The sequence below is a fragment of the Panthera leo genome, chromosome F2 (genome assembly GCF_018350215.1).
Source record: "Panthera leo isolate Ple1 chromosome F2, P.leo_Ple1_pat1.1, whole genome shotgun sequence".
Lineage (NCBI taxonomy): Eukaryota > Metazoa > Chordata > Mammalia > Carnivora > Felidae > Panthera > Panthera leo.
The window spans coordinates 61680178-61697600 of record NC_056695.1 but is presented as its reverse complement, the minus strand read 5'-3'; the positions used below and the strand labels follow the sequence as shown (position 1 = coordinate 61697600).

The 17423-nt window shown below is 43.2% G+C and overlaps 1 protein-coding gene across 1 annotated transcript in view; it reads left to right on the top strand.

Moving 5' to 3' along the window:
- EXT1 (exostosin glycosyltransferase 1) overlaps positions 1-15445 on the top strand; it is a 286181-nt gene extending 270736 nt beyond the window's left edge. Inside the window, exons 8-11 of the mRNA XM_042924329.1 lie at positions 3944-4033; positions 9374-9534; positions 11833-12004; positions 14894-15445. Coding sequence (XP_042780263.1) covers positions 3944-4033; positions 9374-9534; positions 11833-12004; positions 14894-15079 — 609 coding nt within the window. The 3' untranslated portion in view covers positions 15080-15445. The remainder of the gene's footprint in view (positions 1-3943; positions 4034-9373; positions 9535-11832; positions 12005-14893) is intronic.
- The last annotated feature ends 1978 nt before the right edge of the window (positions 15446-17423 follow it).

Genomic DNA, 17423 nt, shown 5'->3' with positions numbered 1-17423 from the left:
CGGTTACCTAAATTGCCTTCCTGCCTCTGATTCTTGTCTTTCCCTTTTGCTTTAAGTCTTGACTATCCCTTCTCAACTCTTCATCTCTGTTATCAAAATCCCCATGTATTCTTTCATCCCTGCTCCCATGCACCCTCCCCTTTGGAGTTTCTTCCACTCTTGGCAGCATTCTTTTTTTCTCTAGCTTCTGCTTGTTACTTCTTGTAGGCCATAATCCATTGTGAGGCAATTAGTGGCTCCTAAATAAAACAGATTGGTGAAGCAGTCATCCAAGAGACCTCTTTCGTCAGTGCCCAAGGAGTCCAGTCATGAGAGATTGTCTCACACTAAGTAAAACATCTTTGAGCCAGAATAAAAAAATATCAATTGGGTCAGACCATTCAAAACAATCACTTGACTTGCTAAAAGTGGCAGTTTCACACAGTTCAACATGATGCAGTGAGAACTGTGACTGTCATGTGGGCAAGACTATCAGTGCATTATCCTGTCATTTCCAGTGTTATGACTGCCTACTGTGTGCTGGGCACCATGCAGTGTGATGGAACACAGTGCAGAATACGATACGTAGAATCCCAGCATTCCCAGGGCTGGCATCCAGCGACGTGGGTATCCAAGAGCTGCTTCATAAGCATTTAATGAGTAAAGATGGCAATTAGAAAATCACCTGCCTCTCGGCATGCGTCTTACCTACTCTTATGAAATCCGTCTCCCCACAGATGTGGTTTTACGAGAGGGATGGGTGCACAAAAATCTCCCGCCTATAATCCCATACATCTTTCACGCCATTGCCAATGCCTGAGTCCCTGAACGGTGCTCACATGCATGCTGTCAACTTTGGACTTGGAAATTCATTGTTTTTGTGCTTACATGGGTGACTAGATCTTCTGGTAAAAAAGTCTTCCTTTGAATTTGTTAGAATATCCATACAGGTTCCAGTCGGACTGACTGGGAGCCGTTCTGACTTCTGTGGCTCACGGATTCATTGGTTGATTTTATATTTTTACCCTGTAAGTAGTCCCAGTTTCTTTATTTACGAGACAGTGGGTTTCATCAGATGTAGCTTATAAGATACTTCATATTCTCCCCGCCATATCTGTGGCATCTTGCCATTTGTTGAGTCCTAGCCTCCACCTTGGCCACTGATTCCAGTGGGCCATGTGATTCCTTTGCTGTCACTCCCACTACTCTGGGATTGCACCACCTAGTAAAGCATTTGCACTCAATTAAGTATTGCTTAAGGCTCTGTATTCCGGTTATCCTAGGCTAAGACTCAGGCCCATTTTGAGGATTCAGTGAGATAGTGCATTACAGGTGCTTAGCCTGGTTCCTGTTATACACCAAGAGTACGATGAACGTCAGCTACTCTTCTGCGGAGGTATTGTAATGTTCGTATCATGGACTGTAAGACGAGTTACTAACTTTCTGTGCCTCAATTCCTCCTTCAGTAAATGGAAGCAATCATAATACCTAACAGGGTAGCTAAAAGATCAAATGGTACAACACTGTACTTGTAAATGTGCTTAGAAGTATGTGTGCACGTGGTCAGTGCTCGGTAAACATTAACTCTTATTGTTCTTTCTGTAATTGTTTATGGGTATTTCTTATCTTGCCCATTAGATCATAAACTTCTTGAGTCTTGGTAGTCATTTTTGTTAATCCTAGAAGAGGTTGGGCTGGTATATGGTAGCTAACTGTTTCTTACATGAACTAACAAGCAAAAGCCGGTTCACTCAGGATTGACTTTGTAAGTACACCAGTTCCTTTCATGCTAAAGCATTCAACTTTTGGAATGTAGCTGAGGCAAGGTATTTGAAAGAGAGCATCTAGTTTCTACACTAGAATTTGAAGTGGCTAGATTATGGGCTCTTAACCTCTGTCGATGAAGCATGTTCAGAAAAAGGAAGTGGATCCTTTTAAAACCAGTGGTTGGGAACATAATGGGAAAGGAGTCATAGGTCTCCTTATTCCCCATTTTACATTTCCATATCTAGCCTTGAGTTTAGAGTTGATGTGTTTGCTGCTTTGGCTGCAAAATTCTCTTTTGAATTTATAGGACTTGTCTTTGCAGCTCTCCCCCTAAAGACTTAACAAGGGAAAGGTCAGGGCATCACTAAGCTGGCAGCTAATGGTTTCTGTGTTAGTCAGTGGACATGTAAACAGTATCAGGAGAATTGCTTCAGGCTGAGATTTCCGAGCACTGTGTATATGGGGTTGCTGATCACTTTATATTTTATTTTATTTTGAAAGCCTGAAAAAGAAAAAGAAAACTTGACCCAGTTGACAGATGTGTAGGAGCAGACCCTGGAGCCATTTATGCTACAGATCCATCCCTTGAGCTCCCAGAGATGGGAAATGTGGGCACTTCCCACCCTCTGATGTCAGAAGCCCTCCAGTAGCTACACAGGCACAGAAGCCGATTCTGAGATGTGGGTTCATGGATGAGCTAGCTTCTTGGGGGTTGGGGGTCTCAGATTTGTGGAGAGCAGACCCTTGGTAGCCAGGTTCAGGGTCTCCCTTCTCCCTCTGTCTCCAGTGACCAACTGCTGTATTCCCTGGCCTTTTGTGCCTTGGAAGTTGGTGGCAAATGTGCCTTTTCTCTCAGTCTCCAAGTGTGAATTTAGAGAGGATGTCACAACTGTGAATATAATTTCCAGAGGAAGGTGGTGAATATGAGATCACTTTATGTGCCCCCAATTCACTTTTGGGGTCCTTGTCAAGCCTGAGGCAGGTCCAGCATGGTGGATGAGGTGCTCTGTAGAAGCTCACCATCTGGGATGCAATGCTGGTGGGTCCATCTTGAGCAAGACATCTAACCTTTCTATGCCTTAATTTTCTCAGCTGTACAATGGGGTTATTATAAAGATGAAATGCGATGACGTGTATAAAGAACTTGGAACATTTCTGACACAAAGTAAATGGGTTTTTTACCATGTTAGTTATTCTTAAGTCATCATTCTCATGGTTAGTTATCCTGTGGTACATTCAGCACAGAGGTTGAAGGTATGACTGTCACAGAGAAGTCTTTCTAGACTTAATTTTTCCAGCTGGTCCCTTTATCCCCAAAGCCCTCACCACCACCACCACCACCCCCCCACCAAAACACACACACCTCACCATGCCTTATCCTGGAGTTGCCCAAACTTTATTCATGTAGTGCCTTCACAATGTGCCTAAATCCATAGACCACATATGCTCTGTTTATTTAATATTTTTCTATAAATCAGCTTACTTTTCGTTTCAGTGAAGTTATTTTTGAATAAGTTGACTGCTGCTCCCTGTTATTGCTATAGCCACTAATCTCTGTGTATGTACATTTTCTCATCTGTGCTAACATCAGTGAAGAGTAGAATTTTCAAATATGTGTCTCTACACCTCCTGAAATGACGTGGCCTTCCAGTAGTGTGTGGCCCACACTTGGAATCATGGCTCCATCCATCCACTCTCTCCAGGCCTCAGGGTGCTGGTTCTTTCCTCTGTGCCTTATGTCTGCTGAGCGCTGTTTCTGCCTCACTTCTCTTTATACCCGGTGGATTCCTGTCCATCAAGTCCTACTTAAATGTCCCGTCTTCTCTAAGGTTTTCACCTGCGCTTCCAAGTGGCTGGCTGCTGCGTCCTCTGCACCCCTGGCATGGTCCATATTGGGCTAGGACTGGTCAGCGGCATCTCGATGGCTGCGGACTGTGAACTTTCCCAAGACAGGAGAAAATGTCTTATTTACCTTGTACTCCCTTTGACTAGCAAGGTGTCGGTACACAGTAGGTGCCCAGTAACGGTACATGATTCTCCACCGATGGGAAATGGAAATATTCAGTGTTGAAGGATGACACGGTGGTAGAACATTCTTTTCGAAGGTGAAGATGGGGGAATTTTCCTGAAAACGGGTCTCCAAATTTACTTCTTTTCTTTAATTCCTTTCCTCCTGTCTGCTTTCTCCCCACCCCAGGTTATGAGCAGCCGTTTCCTGCCCTATGACAACATCGTCACAGACGCAGTGCTCAGCCTTGATGAGGACACTGTGCTTTCCACCACGGAGGTAAGGAGCGGGCGTGGGCTCTTCAGGCAGGTGTCCCAAACCCCAAGGGGCCAGCGTTTCCTTTGCCCTTGCCTCGGCTAACTTGAAAACCTTTTTCAAAACTTCCTGCACAGTCGGTTTTAATCAACCTGGTTCCTGATAGCACCTTGCCACCACCTGGAACCCTGATGAGGGCATTTTTTTCCCCCTTTGTTTTCTCTGCTAATTGGCTCCTCATTTGCATGGCTGTGCCTCACCTCTCCCCTCCTGCCTGCCCTCCTTTTGTTTTTCAACAGCACAGCTGTGGGCACGTGTGCAGAGCCAAGGGGAGTAGTGGGGGCGGGGGTGGGGAACCTGGCTAGCATCATCTTGAGACCACACAATCCAGAGCAAACAGCCCATCCTTCCCCGGTTATCCTAATGCCTGTGTGCGTGTGTGTTGCCATTGTTAGGGAAAACTATTCTGGGTGCTGAAGGCAGGCCTTCTGTCTCGCATTCAAGCGCTCATTTTCCTTCACCCACACAAGAGCAAACGATTTCACTCTTAAGACGGAGTCGGAGATCCTTGCTATTTCAGATGTTCAGGTATTTGTGCCAAAAATAAGATTGCACAAAGAACGTGTGAGGAGGAGAGAGAGAGGAGGAGAGATAGATATGATAGAAAACCAATTTTTACAACCCGAATGAGTATTGATCTCAGAAACCTTACTTTAAACCATCGAGGGGACCAAAGACAGTTCTATAAAAATGTCATATATCGGAAATGCATTATTAATGGTGGCTGCTAAAAAGCACAGAGACTGAGCTACTTATACCTTTACCTTTTTTCCTCCCTCTTATTCATAATCATTTTCTTTCCAATTTAAACATCGACACTTACCAGCATGCACTTTCCTGGACGCTGGACCGATTCTAATGGCCTGCTGCCTGCGCAGCCAGCGCTTGGTGTTAACCTAGGCCAACAGTCCCACGGCCTCTTTCTTGAAATTCGGTGGATGCTTCCAATTTCCATCAAATGGAGTTGAACAGAAGTTATGTGCAAGAGCTGCCTAAATAACCCCAGGACAAAATGCCCTGGGCCTCACTCACCTTGGTAAATGCTTTTTCTGCAGCCCAGGCTCTATAAATACTCAGTGAATGAATGATTGGAGAGATGTGTGCTGAAGTGTTTAAAGCCCGAGCACAAAGCCAGTTGCGGCACGTGCAAGTCTGCAGGAGAAAGGGGTTTGGGGGGGACAAGCTCTGCCTAATGTTCAAAGGGAAAGACAGCTGTGGAGTACAGGGTGTGGGACACTCCAGCTTGCATGTTTCTGCTGCTTCCTGCAAGGGAAGCCGGCATCCCAGTAGCATATTCATTCAACAAGTATTTATTGGGGGATCTCCTTGTTCTGGTCTCCACGCCGGGTACCTTGATGACCCAGCTCCTGCCTCTAGCCATCACAGTGGTAGCAGCAAACAGAATTCAAGTCTAGGGATTTCAGTGAAGGGCTTTAGGATGACTTAGGTGGGCGGGCTTGTAGGCACCGGAGTACCTGGAGAGCGACAAGAACCACAAGCAGCCCCCACCCCCAGGGGTGAAGAAGGGAGAGGAGGAAATCGTGTTTCATCGTCTTTGAGAGGAGACTGCTCTCCAGGAGCTGTGACGACAGCGGAATATGGCAGATGGGGGCGAGATAGGGCAGATAACGGCAGGATAGGGAAGATGGCGGTGGGATAGGGAAGATGGTGGAGGGGTATGGACGACAGCAGTGGGATATGGCACGTGGCGGTGGGATAGGGTAGATGGCGGCGGGGTATGGTAACTGCCAAAACTCTGGTGCCAAACCTAGGAGGGAGCTGGGAAGAAATACCCGGACCTCTCTCTTTCTCCCTCTCTGTCCCACCTCCATGTTCCCCCTGGTGACTGCCATTGACCCAACTCAGTCAGCCAGCAGCCTGCAAGGGAGACCAGGTTGTGCCATCCGTAGGGTTCCATCCTGCCCAGCCACAGAGCATGGCCAGAAGAGCAGGGAGGGGACGTCGGAGAGCAGACTCGGGGAAAAGCAGCACGCTGGCCTGGTAGAATGTGTGGTCAAGACATCTGCGGCGTCTATTTAAATCATTATCCCATGGCCTCAAATACTGATGCGCGTTACATCTTCCCCTGGGCAGAAGGCACTTAGTCCCACTCTACAGGTGTTTTTATCTGTCCCACGGGCAGGTATCTTGCAGCTTCTTTGATGTTTCCATGGGCTGGTGAACGTCTTTTCAAAGACTGGCAATTCCAGCCGCCCAGGGCGTGCTGGGAGGGACACGGGTCCTGTGTGAAGTAATGAGAAGTCAGCGTTGGGGGGGGGTTGGGGAACGGTGTCAGCGTCGTTGGCCAGGGGTCTGGTTTACTTTTGCCTGCTGACCACGAAGTGCTTGTGTGACCTAAAACGGCCAAGGACAAGGACTTCTCTTTTCTCGCTTTTTAAGTGAATGGATGTCGGTTCATTTTATTCCCTCTCTGAGGATTCTCCGGTTGTTTAAATGCCTCTCTGTAGTATCAAGGATAGATTTTTAAACAGCATTCTGCAAAGGGTATTAGATATAGTTGGTTTACAGTTATTTACATTTATCTGGGTTGCTGCAAATTCTCAAAAGGAAACAGATGTTGGTTTTTAAGAGAAAAGGCCCTAAGCTGACCTTTGCCTCCTTTGATGTGTTAATGATCTTCGTGAAAGCAGAACTATCACAAGAATCGTAGTTTTATCTGAATTTACTTTCCAGTTCCTTTGAAATGACTTGAAACGGCTTTGAGATAGTAAGAAATTCATGTGATGAAAAAAACCCCATCGGGTTCTATAGCAGTTGCCAGTGCGTGTGTTTCCTTTTCAAAGAATAATGGAAAACCCCAAAGAGCGCTGACAGCCAGGCTGATTCTTTGACGCCGGGCTGCATAATATACGGGCCCATCAGTTGGCGCCATTAGTATCGAGCGCCAGTGACGGTGTGCAGGTTATCACAAACAATTTCAATCTTCTGGCAGATACGGTCCACTCCCCTGCTGCTGGCTCCAAGATACCCTGCCCCCAACAAGCTTTCTTAATGTATTTTCCAATGCCTGGCTGCTTTCCCCGCCGCCCCCCCCCCCATGTTTGCATTTGTGGGAACAAACTACGTTCTTAAAGCCTTTCTTATCTTGAGTTAGGGAAACTAGATATTCAGAAAATTTTGAATTTATGGCTGTTCACAAAAATAGTGACTTCTGGCCCCCAGTGAATTCAGAGATAGAAGGACCCTCACAGATGATTCAGGCCAGTGTTTCCTAGAGGATGGTTTGTGCACAGTAGTTTTGCGTGGCTCATGGCAAGCATATTTCATTTCAACAATTGTATTTACTGTTTGCTAGAAAACAATATAGCCAGCAGTGAAACCTAGGATTTCACCGACATGTTTACATAGGATGAGGCTAAGTAAGAAAAGGAAAAAAACAAACATAGGCAATTTAAAGAAAAATATTAAATACGTGATTGTGTGGTGTGGGACTGTGGCAGAAAAGAGAATGATGTTACGCATGTGGTGAATGCTTGGGAAATACTGATCTAGGCTTATTTTCTGTGCTCTTTATTTGACATAAAATTCACAACATAACCATAAAATTAACCATTGTAAAGTGAATAATTGAGTGGCATTTACTACATTCACAATGCTGGACAGTCATCAGTTCTGTGTCATTCAGAAACATCTTCATCACCCCAAAAAAGGCTCCATATCCATTAATCAGTCACTCCGTAGCTTTTGGAACCGCCGATCTGGTTTTGTCTCTATGGATTCCCTTATTCTGGGCATGTCATACTATATGTAGCCTTTTGTGTGTGGCTTCTTTCACTCAGCATACTGTTTTCAAGGCTCAGCCATGTTCTAAGTACTTCATTCTTTTTTATAGCTGAATAATATTCCATTGGATGGAGATACCATGGTTGGTTTATGTATTCATCAGTTGATAGAACTGGGTCGTTTTCGCTGCTGGCTGTTGTGAGTAGTTATTGGCTACGCTTTTCAACCTCTGGGGGGTAGGAACTGGCCTTGCCGCCATCACTCAGTTCCCGGCCACCATCCCAGCGTAGCAACTGGAAAATTTTGTAGAATAAATGGAATTTCCATTTGCGTGGCTTATTGAGAAGAGATTGGAGACAGGTCATGGGGTGAATGTGGGACCTGTATAAGAGTTAAATTGCTCTCAGTACCGTAGCAACAGAGGTAAAAAGGAGGCTAATGGTAACAGTACATACCAAGTCTGAAACCAGATGGCTGGATTGAAATCTTGGCTCTGCCTCTTACTAGCTCAGGAGAATTACGTGAACTTCCATATACCTTAGCTTCCCTCTCTGTAAATTGGAGACTATAAAATTACCCACTTCACAGGGTTATTATGTGGGTTAAATGAGTTAAAATGTGTAAGTACCTCGCACCAAAGCATTACATGATTATGAGCATTAGCTGATCGCTTGCTGTTACTGTTTTTATTTTTTATTTATTTTTCATTCATCAAACAATCATAGCAAGTCAGAAATTAGCTCACACATTTAAAAACAGATTATTTGCTAATTATAAATGTCAGTTTCCAGCATGTTTAGAGAAGTACCTGCTTTGGGTTAGTATAAGCACTGAAAAGTCATTTACCTGCGTTTCCTTTAAAATAATCATGTGGCAAAAAATAATAATAATAAAATCACCATGTGGCTTCACTTGGAGCTTTTCCCCACTTACCCTTAGTGATTTTTCATTGTGGCTGCTTCTTCTAGATTTCCTTTTTACTGAGCATCTTCAAAGCTGAGAGGTCAGACTTACATTTCTTTATGATATCTGCTCTGAATTTCTGGTAGAACTTGTGTGGTTTTTAAGCATCTTTTCTCTTGCTCTTAAGAGGATGCTTTGATTCTAGTCACTTTGGCTTTGCCGTATGCTAGTCATGTTGTGTGCTCTATATTCATACTCTGGATGTATACAGGAAATCTCCCGTTTATAAAACAGACACATTTGTGCCTCGTGTGAATCAGTGGTCACGTGCACCCTAGAGGAAGGAGGGGAGAAAGCAACTGCTTTTTTGACTTGTGTTTTTTCTTGAACAAATTGGATTCTGAAGGACCTATCGGCAATTTCTTTTCTTCTTTCATTTCTACACTCATCTGAAGTTTCTTCAACAGAAAACATTAAAATGTGCATAATTATGGGCAAAATGTCAAGCAGTCAGTTTAATTTGCTGATGAATACATGGAATTAATGTTGGGCAACAGTCCTGGGATTTCGCATTATGAATTAGCAGGGGGAAGGTAATGTTTTGTTGACATTTGTTGACGCTGTTGATTGCTTGTTTGGCTTGTGTTCTGCCTGCAGGTGGATTTTGCCTTCACAGTGTGGCAGAGCTTCCCCGAGAGGATTGTGGGGTACCCCGCGCGCAGCCATTTCTGGGATAACTCTAAGGAACGGTGGGGGTACACGTCCAAGTGGACAAACGACTACTCCATGGTTTTGACAGGAGCTGCTATTTACCACAAGTGAGGAATTTAGACATCTCTCATATAGATTTTTACGTAACTCCTGTAGATTAGCTTCTGGCTGTTGCATCAATCGGAACTTGGGCCAGATCTTGTTAACAGTATTAATAAAAATTAGTTTGCATCACTGTACAAGTTTTGTCAATGTGGCCAGCATGTGTCTTTGAAACCAGGAAAACCCCTTGCTTACTGCATTTCCAGAAATAATGGTAGAGTAACATCTTCAATTTGTCTGAAGTTGGAGGACATACTCATGTACATTGAGTAACTGAACATTTTGAATAACAACTACAAAAGTAAATACTTAATTGTGCATTCCCAGGCACCATTCTGAGTGCTTGGGGTTTACCTTTGAGTAAAATTAAAAAAAAAAAAAAAAAAAAAAGGAAAAGAAATTCCTGCCTAAGTAGGCTTTCTCTTTTAACAAGGGGAGGACACAATATTCATAATAATTTTACAATAGGTTAAGGGGGTGAGTTATATAGCAAAAAGGCAAAGTCAAACAGGTCAAGGATCATGAGTGCTGAAGGTAGAGGGGAGGTTCGAAGGTGGCCGGTGATCCTGATTGAACAGGTGAGATCGGAGCAGAGCCTTGAGAAGAAATCATCCAAGAGGATATTTGTAGGAAGAGTGCTCTGGTGTAGGGAACAGCTGAACTAAGCGAGTGCCCTGAGCCAGAATATCAGGAAGACGAATGTGCCAAGAGTGGAGTGAGTGGAAAGCAGGGGAGAGAGGCATGGGAGCCAGTGCCAGGGTTTGAACAGAGTAGAGACATCTTTTTTAGGCATCCACTCTGGGTGCTGTGATGAGAACAGATGATACAGGGGACAGGGTAGAAGCAGGGTGACCTATTAGGAGGTGATTGACATCTAGGCAAGAGATGATAGAGCCTGGGACCTGTAAGGGAGCACTGGAGGTAGTAAATAGGGATCAGATTATGGGCATATTTTGAAGATGCTCCAGTCTGATGACGAAGTTTTTTTGACCTAAGGAACTGGACGGATAGGAGTCATTAAAAGATGGAAAAAGCTCATATAGCTGAATTAGGTATTAGGGAAAATACAGGAGTTCAGTCTTGTGCATGCTAAGACCTCCAAAAGGGTATGTTGGAAAAAGGGCAAGGATAGAGATACACATATGGGAGTTGTTTAAATATATTTGGTCTTTAAAGCCAGGGGACTTGGGTAAGACTACCAAATTAGTGAGTGTAGGTGGCTAATGTTAGTGACTCAGTCATTAATAAATTCCCCATTCTTCTGCCTTAGTAAGGTGAACACACTAATCTTAACCTAGTCTTCTTTAGTAAAGAATAGAGAGTCTTGCCATCTCAGGGACAGAGTTGCAAGTGCACAAGGTAGAAGCATTTAGGTTGACTGAATCTTGATCTTAAGACCTTACCTCTTTTTTCTTAATGTTTATTTATTTTGAAAGAGAGCGAGCAAGGGAGGGACAGAGAGAGAGAGAGAGAGAGAGAGGGAGAATCCCAAGCAGGCTCCATGCTGTCAACGCAGAGCCCAACACAGAGCTCAAACTCACAAACTGTGAGATCATGACCTGAGCCAAAATCAAGAATCGGATGCTTAATCAACTGAGCCACCCGGGTGCCCCTTAAGACTCTGCCCCTTGAAAGTTCATTGTTCCCTTTCTTCCTGTCCCTACCACTCAATGAATCTGATTCATTCAAATGATTTTTCCTATAAATATATGCTATTATCTCTCTCTTAATAGTAGAAAAAATAGTAGAGGGAGAAATAATTCAACTTAATTTTGGGTTCTCCATAATGATTGACCACCAGATTAATTAGGGTTTTGATCTAACAGTGTAAAAATGTATGGTTTATAGGCCACAAAAATGGAATATTGTTGGACTCAGAGCCATAGGATAGTTGAATACAGTTCTGATTAAGCCAATAATTAAAATTGTACAGCAGTTTTTAAGGATAGGTAGATAATGTGTGAATAACTTCTCTTACCATCTGAATATTCACCTTCTAACCAACCACCCTGATATTAAAGTCACACTGGCCAAGCATATCTGCATGTTATTTCCTTATCTGTGAAGCACGGGTAATGACGGTACCTGTATCATAGGCTCCTTATGAGGGTTACACGAGGCCTTTCTTGTAAAGCATTTTAGAACATTATGTGGCATATAGTAAGTACCATATAAGTGATAGCTATTGTCATCATCTGTGATCCGTTTAGGGATTCAAAGAGTAAGTATAGGTTTCCTGTCAAAGAAGACCACTTGTCATTATATAATGATGGCCACCTATGAAACCTGTCTGGTTTTTACAGATATTATCACTACCTGTACACCCATTACCTGCCAGCCAGCCTGAAGAACATGGTGGACCAACTGGCCAACTGTGAGGACATTCTCATGAATTTCCTGGTGTCTGCTGTGACAAAATTGCCTCCAATCAAAGTCACCCAGAAGAAGCAGTATAAGGAGACAATGATGGGGCAGGTAAGAATAGAACTCTCCTCCTCTGCTTTGCTCTCTGGTGGTTCAGCCTAAGGTAATAAGGACTCACTGTTCTTCTAGGAAGCATGATGAAGAAATATATGTGTGTGTTTATACATACACACGCACACACACACACACACACACACCTAAAAGCTTTAAGGAAGTATATGGTTGGCACATGGATGAATAGGAAGACCTAAGTCAAGGGTATCTTTCTATCAAGAACATAAAAGCTCTTACATGACCTACAAAGTGCCATGAGAAAGATGTATCTTATCCAGAGTTAAAGACCTACAAGAATTTATGTAAGTTTATTGTAGGTGCTTTATGTAATGAATAGCTAATAATACTGTCTTCAACAGAGCCTTCTGGTAAGTGCTCTTGAGTTGGGTGAGCATCACAGTGACAGACCAGGAGTCATAAGCCTTGATTTTCACCTAGAACTAACATCTATAGGCTCTACACAAGTCAGCTACCTTCTGAAACTCAGTTGGTTCATTCTTAAAATGGAAATAGTAAAAGTCTACTTCATGGGGTTGGGGTGACATGTATGAAAACTTTTATGAAAGTAAAATATTGTTGAGTCATGTAAGGTTAGTAGTAAGTAGTAGTAGTAAGTTTAAGATACTTGCAAGGAAATATAATTCAACTTTCTCTTTTTACAACTAAGGAAATTAGGATCCAGAGACTTTAAATATAGTGCCACAAGTCACCTACTATTAGAGACAGAACTGGGAGTTGAATCCCAGGCTCTGTTCCTTCCACTGCTCATTATTTTACACTTCTAGGTTCCATAGCAAGATGATCTAGATATGCTGTAGTTCATCCGCCTTTATTCGTCCTGGACAGAGCCCAGTACCAACAAGAAGCCAAAAACCTTTAGACCATTTAGATCCACCCAAGTTAAATCGAGAATCCAACTTGCAAAGGAACACTTAGCCAGGGCTCATGTTAACACAATTGATGATTTTTCATTCACTGAATTTAGTAAGAACAAAAAACGTGCAGGATTTTAAGTATATAAAATTTCATAGTTCAGTATTTACGAATGTGTAGAGTATCGGACACTGTTTTAGATACTGGTTGTGACAGAGCTGCTGTCCTTAATGAGTAAAGAGTCTAGTGGAAAATTTTGTTTCCGTCTAACTACTAAAAGAACAAGCAAGAGGATTTGCAAGAATTTTTCATCTTGAAGGCTGACAGAGTATTCAAATTCAAGCAAGATGTATTGAGTGGCTACTGTGTGCCTAGCCATTTTCATCTATGTCACTTAGGGATACAACATTCCTTTAACATTGTTTGCTCAGAGAGTTCAGTGAACTTCCCTGAGGTTATACACTAATTAGGGGTGGAACTCTAATAACACATGTTTTCTTAGGCATTGGTTTTGTGTTCTTTTCATAGACTTGCCAGTTCTACCAAACCAGTATTTCAAGTGATTTTGCACATATTTGGGGACACATCTAAATTCAGCCTTAGGTATAACTTGATGTATCTAGTTAATATGTACTATACGTGCCCCTGCTTCCTATCATGCACTTTAGTTTGTTGAATGTATGACTGGTGAAGTAAATGGATATCATGTGGTATGATTGTTTTTATTACACAGGAAATGTATCTATGTAAAAGTTGAAATCTAGAGGCAAAAATGATACTTGAATGACTCAACTGGATTCTTTTTTTTTTTTTTTCATTTGTAAGAGAGACTAAGCAACTCTTGACAGTAGTTCCATTTGCATACATTTGCATATGTGAGCAAATGTCTGGGGGTAGGGAGTCTGGCCCTTTGGGACAGTCTGCTCTGCTATGAACTCAACTGGTCAGCTTAATTAGAAACTTTCTCTGACTTACCAAGTAGAGTTCTCCTACCATAAATGGTAGAGGATGGAACTCGAGATCTGCCCCTTTCTAGCCTTGAACAAGTAAATGTAACTTCCCTAAACCAGCTTCCTCATCTATGCAAGGGGGGGATGTTATTACCTGGATAGATAACTTGACCAGGTTGTTGTTATGAGGCTCAAATGAGCTTCATGGAAACACTTTACCAGTAGTGTTTTGTTTGTTATTCTGCTGCTCAGAGGTAACTTGACATTCGTGTTTACCCTCAATGGTTCCTTTCAAGCACGTTGACACTTAGGTTTTTAAGTACTCTGAGTGATTCTCACAGTAAAACGTACCTTCCTAGGAAAGTATTTTCTAACAGTACATGAGAATAAAAACACACACACGTGCATATACATCATTGTACAGTTGCCTATTGATAAATGTGTTTGTGTTTTTCCCCCATAATCTGGTAGCTCCCTTTTTCTTTGTTTCATAAAAACATGGTTTCAGAGATATTATGCTTGTTTAAATTTCAGTGCTTAAGCCATTTAAGGCTTTCTTTTAAATCAGTGTTATCCACATGATCTAAAAATATTTAACCAACCTTAGGGGAAACACAGAGAGCTAAAGAGATGGTAGGCATCTTTCCTACTTACCCAGAATCAACCAAGTAAACCAGAAGGTTTTAGAAACTGTCTTTGAAACCATAAACACATTGTTAGTCATAGTATTTGATCGCAAGCACAAAGGTTTATGTTTACTGACCATAGTAGTTGGAATTCAACCGGTAAATCATTCCAGACCAGGGAATTAGTCAATATGGAGCTTTGTCTGTTCGCCTGTTTTTAACATCAAGGAAAGTCGCGTATCTTGGGAAAACCTTCTGGCGAGGCTGAAACCCAGGACTAGTGCTGTCATCATCTTCTGCAGGCGCGTGGGACGTTTGGTGGCCCGTCCAGACCCCAAGCTCTGTCACTTGCCCTGGAACCTGACTTGGTTTTCTGCGGTCTTCCAGCTCACCTTGCACTGTCTCATTGTCTTCCTCGTCTCTCTCCCTTTCCCCAGACTTCTCGGGCTTCCCGCTGGGCTGACCCCGACCACTTTGCCCAGCGACAGAGCTGCATGAACACGTTTGCCAGCTGGTTTGGCTACATGCCGCTGATCCACTCTCAGATGAGGCTCGACCCTGTCCTCTTTAAAGACCAGGTCTCCATTCTGAGGAAGAAATACCGAGACATTGAGCGACTTTGAGGAATCCGGCCAAGTGGGGGAGGGGCAGCGAGAAGGGACGGGGTCAGGCTGCTCTCTCTTCCTAGTGCAGATCCGCTAGCAGCGGAGCCAGATTGTGCCAAGTATCCAAATAATCTTAGATGAACAGAATGACAAAAAAAAGGAAAAAAGAAAAAAAAAAAAGGCCAATGAAAACTCGACTCCTGGCTCCTGGGACTGCACAGGACTGCTCAAACTCACCTCACTGGCTTCTATGTCCCAAGACTAGGTTGTGTACAGTTTAATTATGGAACATTAAATAATTATTTTTGAAATGATTGCTATGCAGGTTTAAACTTTTTTAATGATCAAAACTATTAAAAACCAGAGTTCTTTCTTTAATCAAAATTGTGTTGGTTGTGAATATTTCAAAGCTGCTACTCTTCTTCCCACAAACATCATTGCCGTCGGTCACGCAGGGTTCGCAGCAGTTACAGACGCTCAGACTTCGTGGAAGACACAAGAAGTCACTCCACCCAGTGTCAAGAAATAACTGAGCCTAAGTTTAAGACAAGTTCATGATTCCACTTTGCCAGTGCAAATGTTTTCCACTTCCGAATTTGCAGATCCACTTGAACGTCTATCTCTAATATGTTGCTGCATGGGAGAAAGTATTATGACCTCCAGGTAGACAGTTGTAGCAGAAAACTTTATGTTTGAGACACAGAGGTCTGATCATCTTTGGCATTGGGGGATGGGGGGAGTCAGCAGCAGGAAAAGACTGTACAATTAAGAGTGTTCAGTGCACACAAGGAACCATCCAGACAATCCACCAGCATATTAGTGAGATGGAAATAGCGACCCACAACAGTGACTCTTCAGGGCTCTTCAGGGATGTGGGCTAGATTGTACCTTTAACCGTTGACACAGGGCCTCTGAGAGCTGGGGGAAGGCTTTGGTTTAGAGGCAAAGGAACAGTGGATGTGTCCATGGCAGACCAGCAATCACAAGACAAGCTCTTTGTATTTGTGAAAACCTCGAGTTTCAGAAGCTTCTCATGAGAAACAAGTAATCATATAGACACTCTCCCCATTGAACATGAGCATTGCTGACAAGGAACTGAGGGTACACCTCACCTCACCACTGGGATCCTTATACCACTCTTTGGTCAAACCTTGTTTTGAGCAAGAATCCAGCAAACAAAATAATCAGAAACAAATGTGAATACCGTTTCCTGACACCTTAATGTTTCGGTGTGCGGAGAAGCTGTGTAGGGCTTCTTGTTAAAAAGAACACTTCTATTCCTGCAAATGCTGCTTTCAGTCTCTGATTGTTGTGAAACTGCAAATAGAAACAGAAAATATATATGTATCCATTCACTCCCTTCTAAAAGCCGGAGATTTCTGGTATCAAATGCCTCCTTCCACTGGGAAGAGGCAAGAGAGAATAGAGAACATTATTGGGTCCCCCTGTTACTCTGAATAAACAAGGCGCACTTTAGTTCTTTCCCCCTGGACTCCCATATAGCTCATAAACTTATTTCTAGTGTTGCTTAGAAGAAAATCCCATTACAGAATTATGTTCCAATCATTCCAAGTGCCTGGCTTAGGTCAGTGGGAACCATAAATCCGGGAGACTTGAACTCCTCTTGCTTTGTAGACGTCCGGAAGGGAAAGAGGGGTGGGCTAGAAAGCAAGGACGGAGGGCCCCCACAAACAGGACAGACACTGGGTGTTTGCAGAGTCCCAGAGAGGTGACTCCATGCTGCCTCACGACAGCACGAGGGCCGGCCCACGCATCCAGACGCTGTGTTGTGAGTGGTGGGCAGGCAAGGAGGTTCAGCGAAAGGGGGGGCCTTCCTTTGCAGCCTCATGACTCAGAACAGTTGTTGAAGTCTCTCTCTCTCATCCAGTTTGACCCAGCTTTAGCCCACTCTCAAGCATGACGTTTTCTCCTAAGTGGATGCGATTCTGTCTTCGTATTTGTTGAAAACTAATTCTTAGGTCCACGGTACCTGCACTTGTTTCTCTGAAATGCCCCATCTAATAGGTTCTTTGTCATTTAAGCTGCAACTCTTAGTGACTTCAGCGGTTAGCAATTAATCCTTACTCATCTGGCCTTTGCAAATTTGTATTTAAATTAATTTTTGAGGAATGCCAAATTATTCTTGCGTCTTTCTCTTTTGCAAAAACGCATGCAATGTTTTGTTCAATGACCCCAAGCCAACTTGAAACTCATGTTGTCACTTGGCTTGCAGAGCAGTGTCCCTGATTGTACCAGTCAGTCACATGAATGGATTTGAGGGACTGCCCTGCCAGATTTACCTGCCCCAAAGCTCACAGGGCATATTCTCCACGAACAGTATGTATTCCATGGAAAAAAAAAA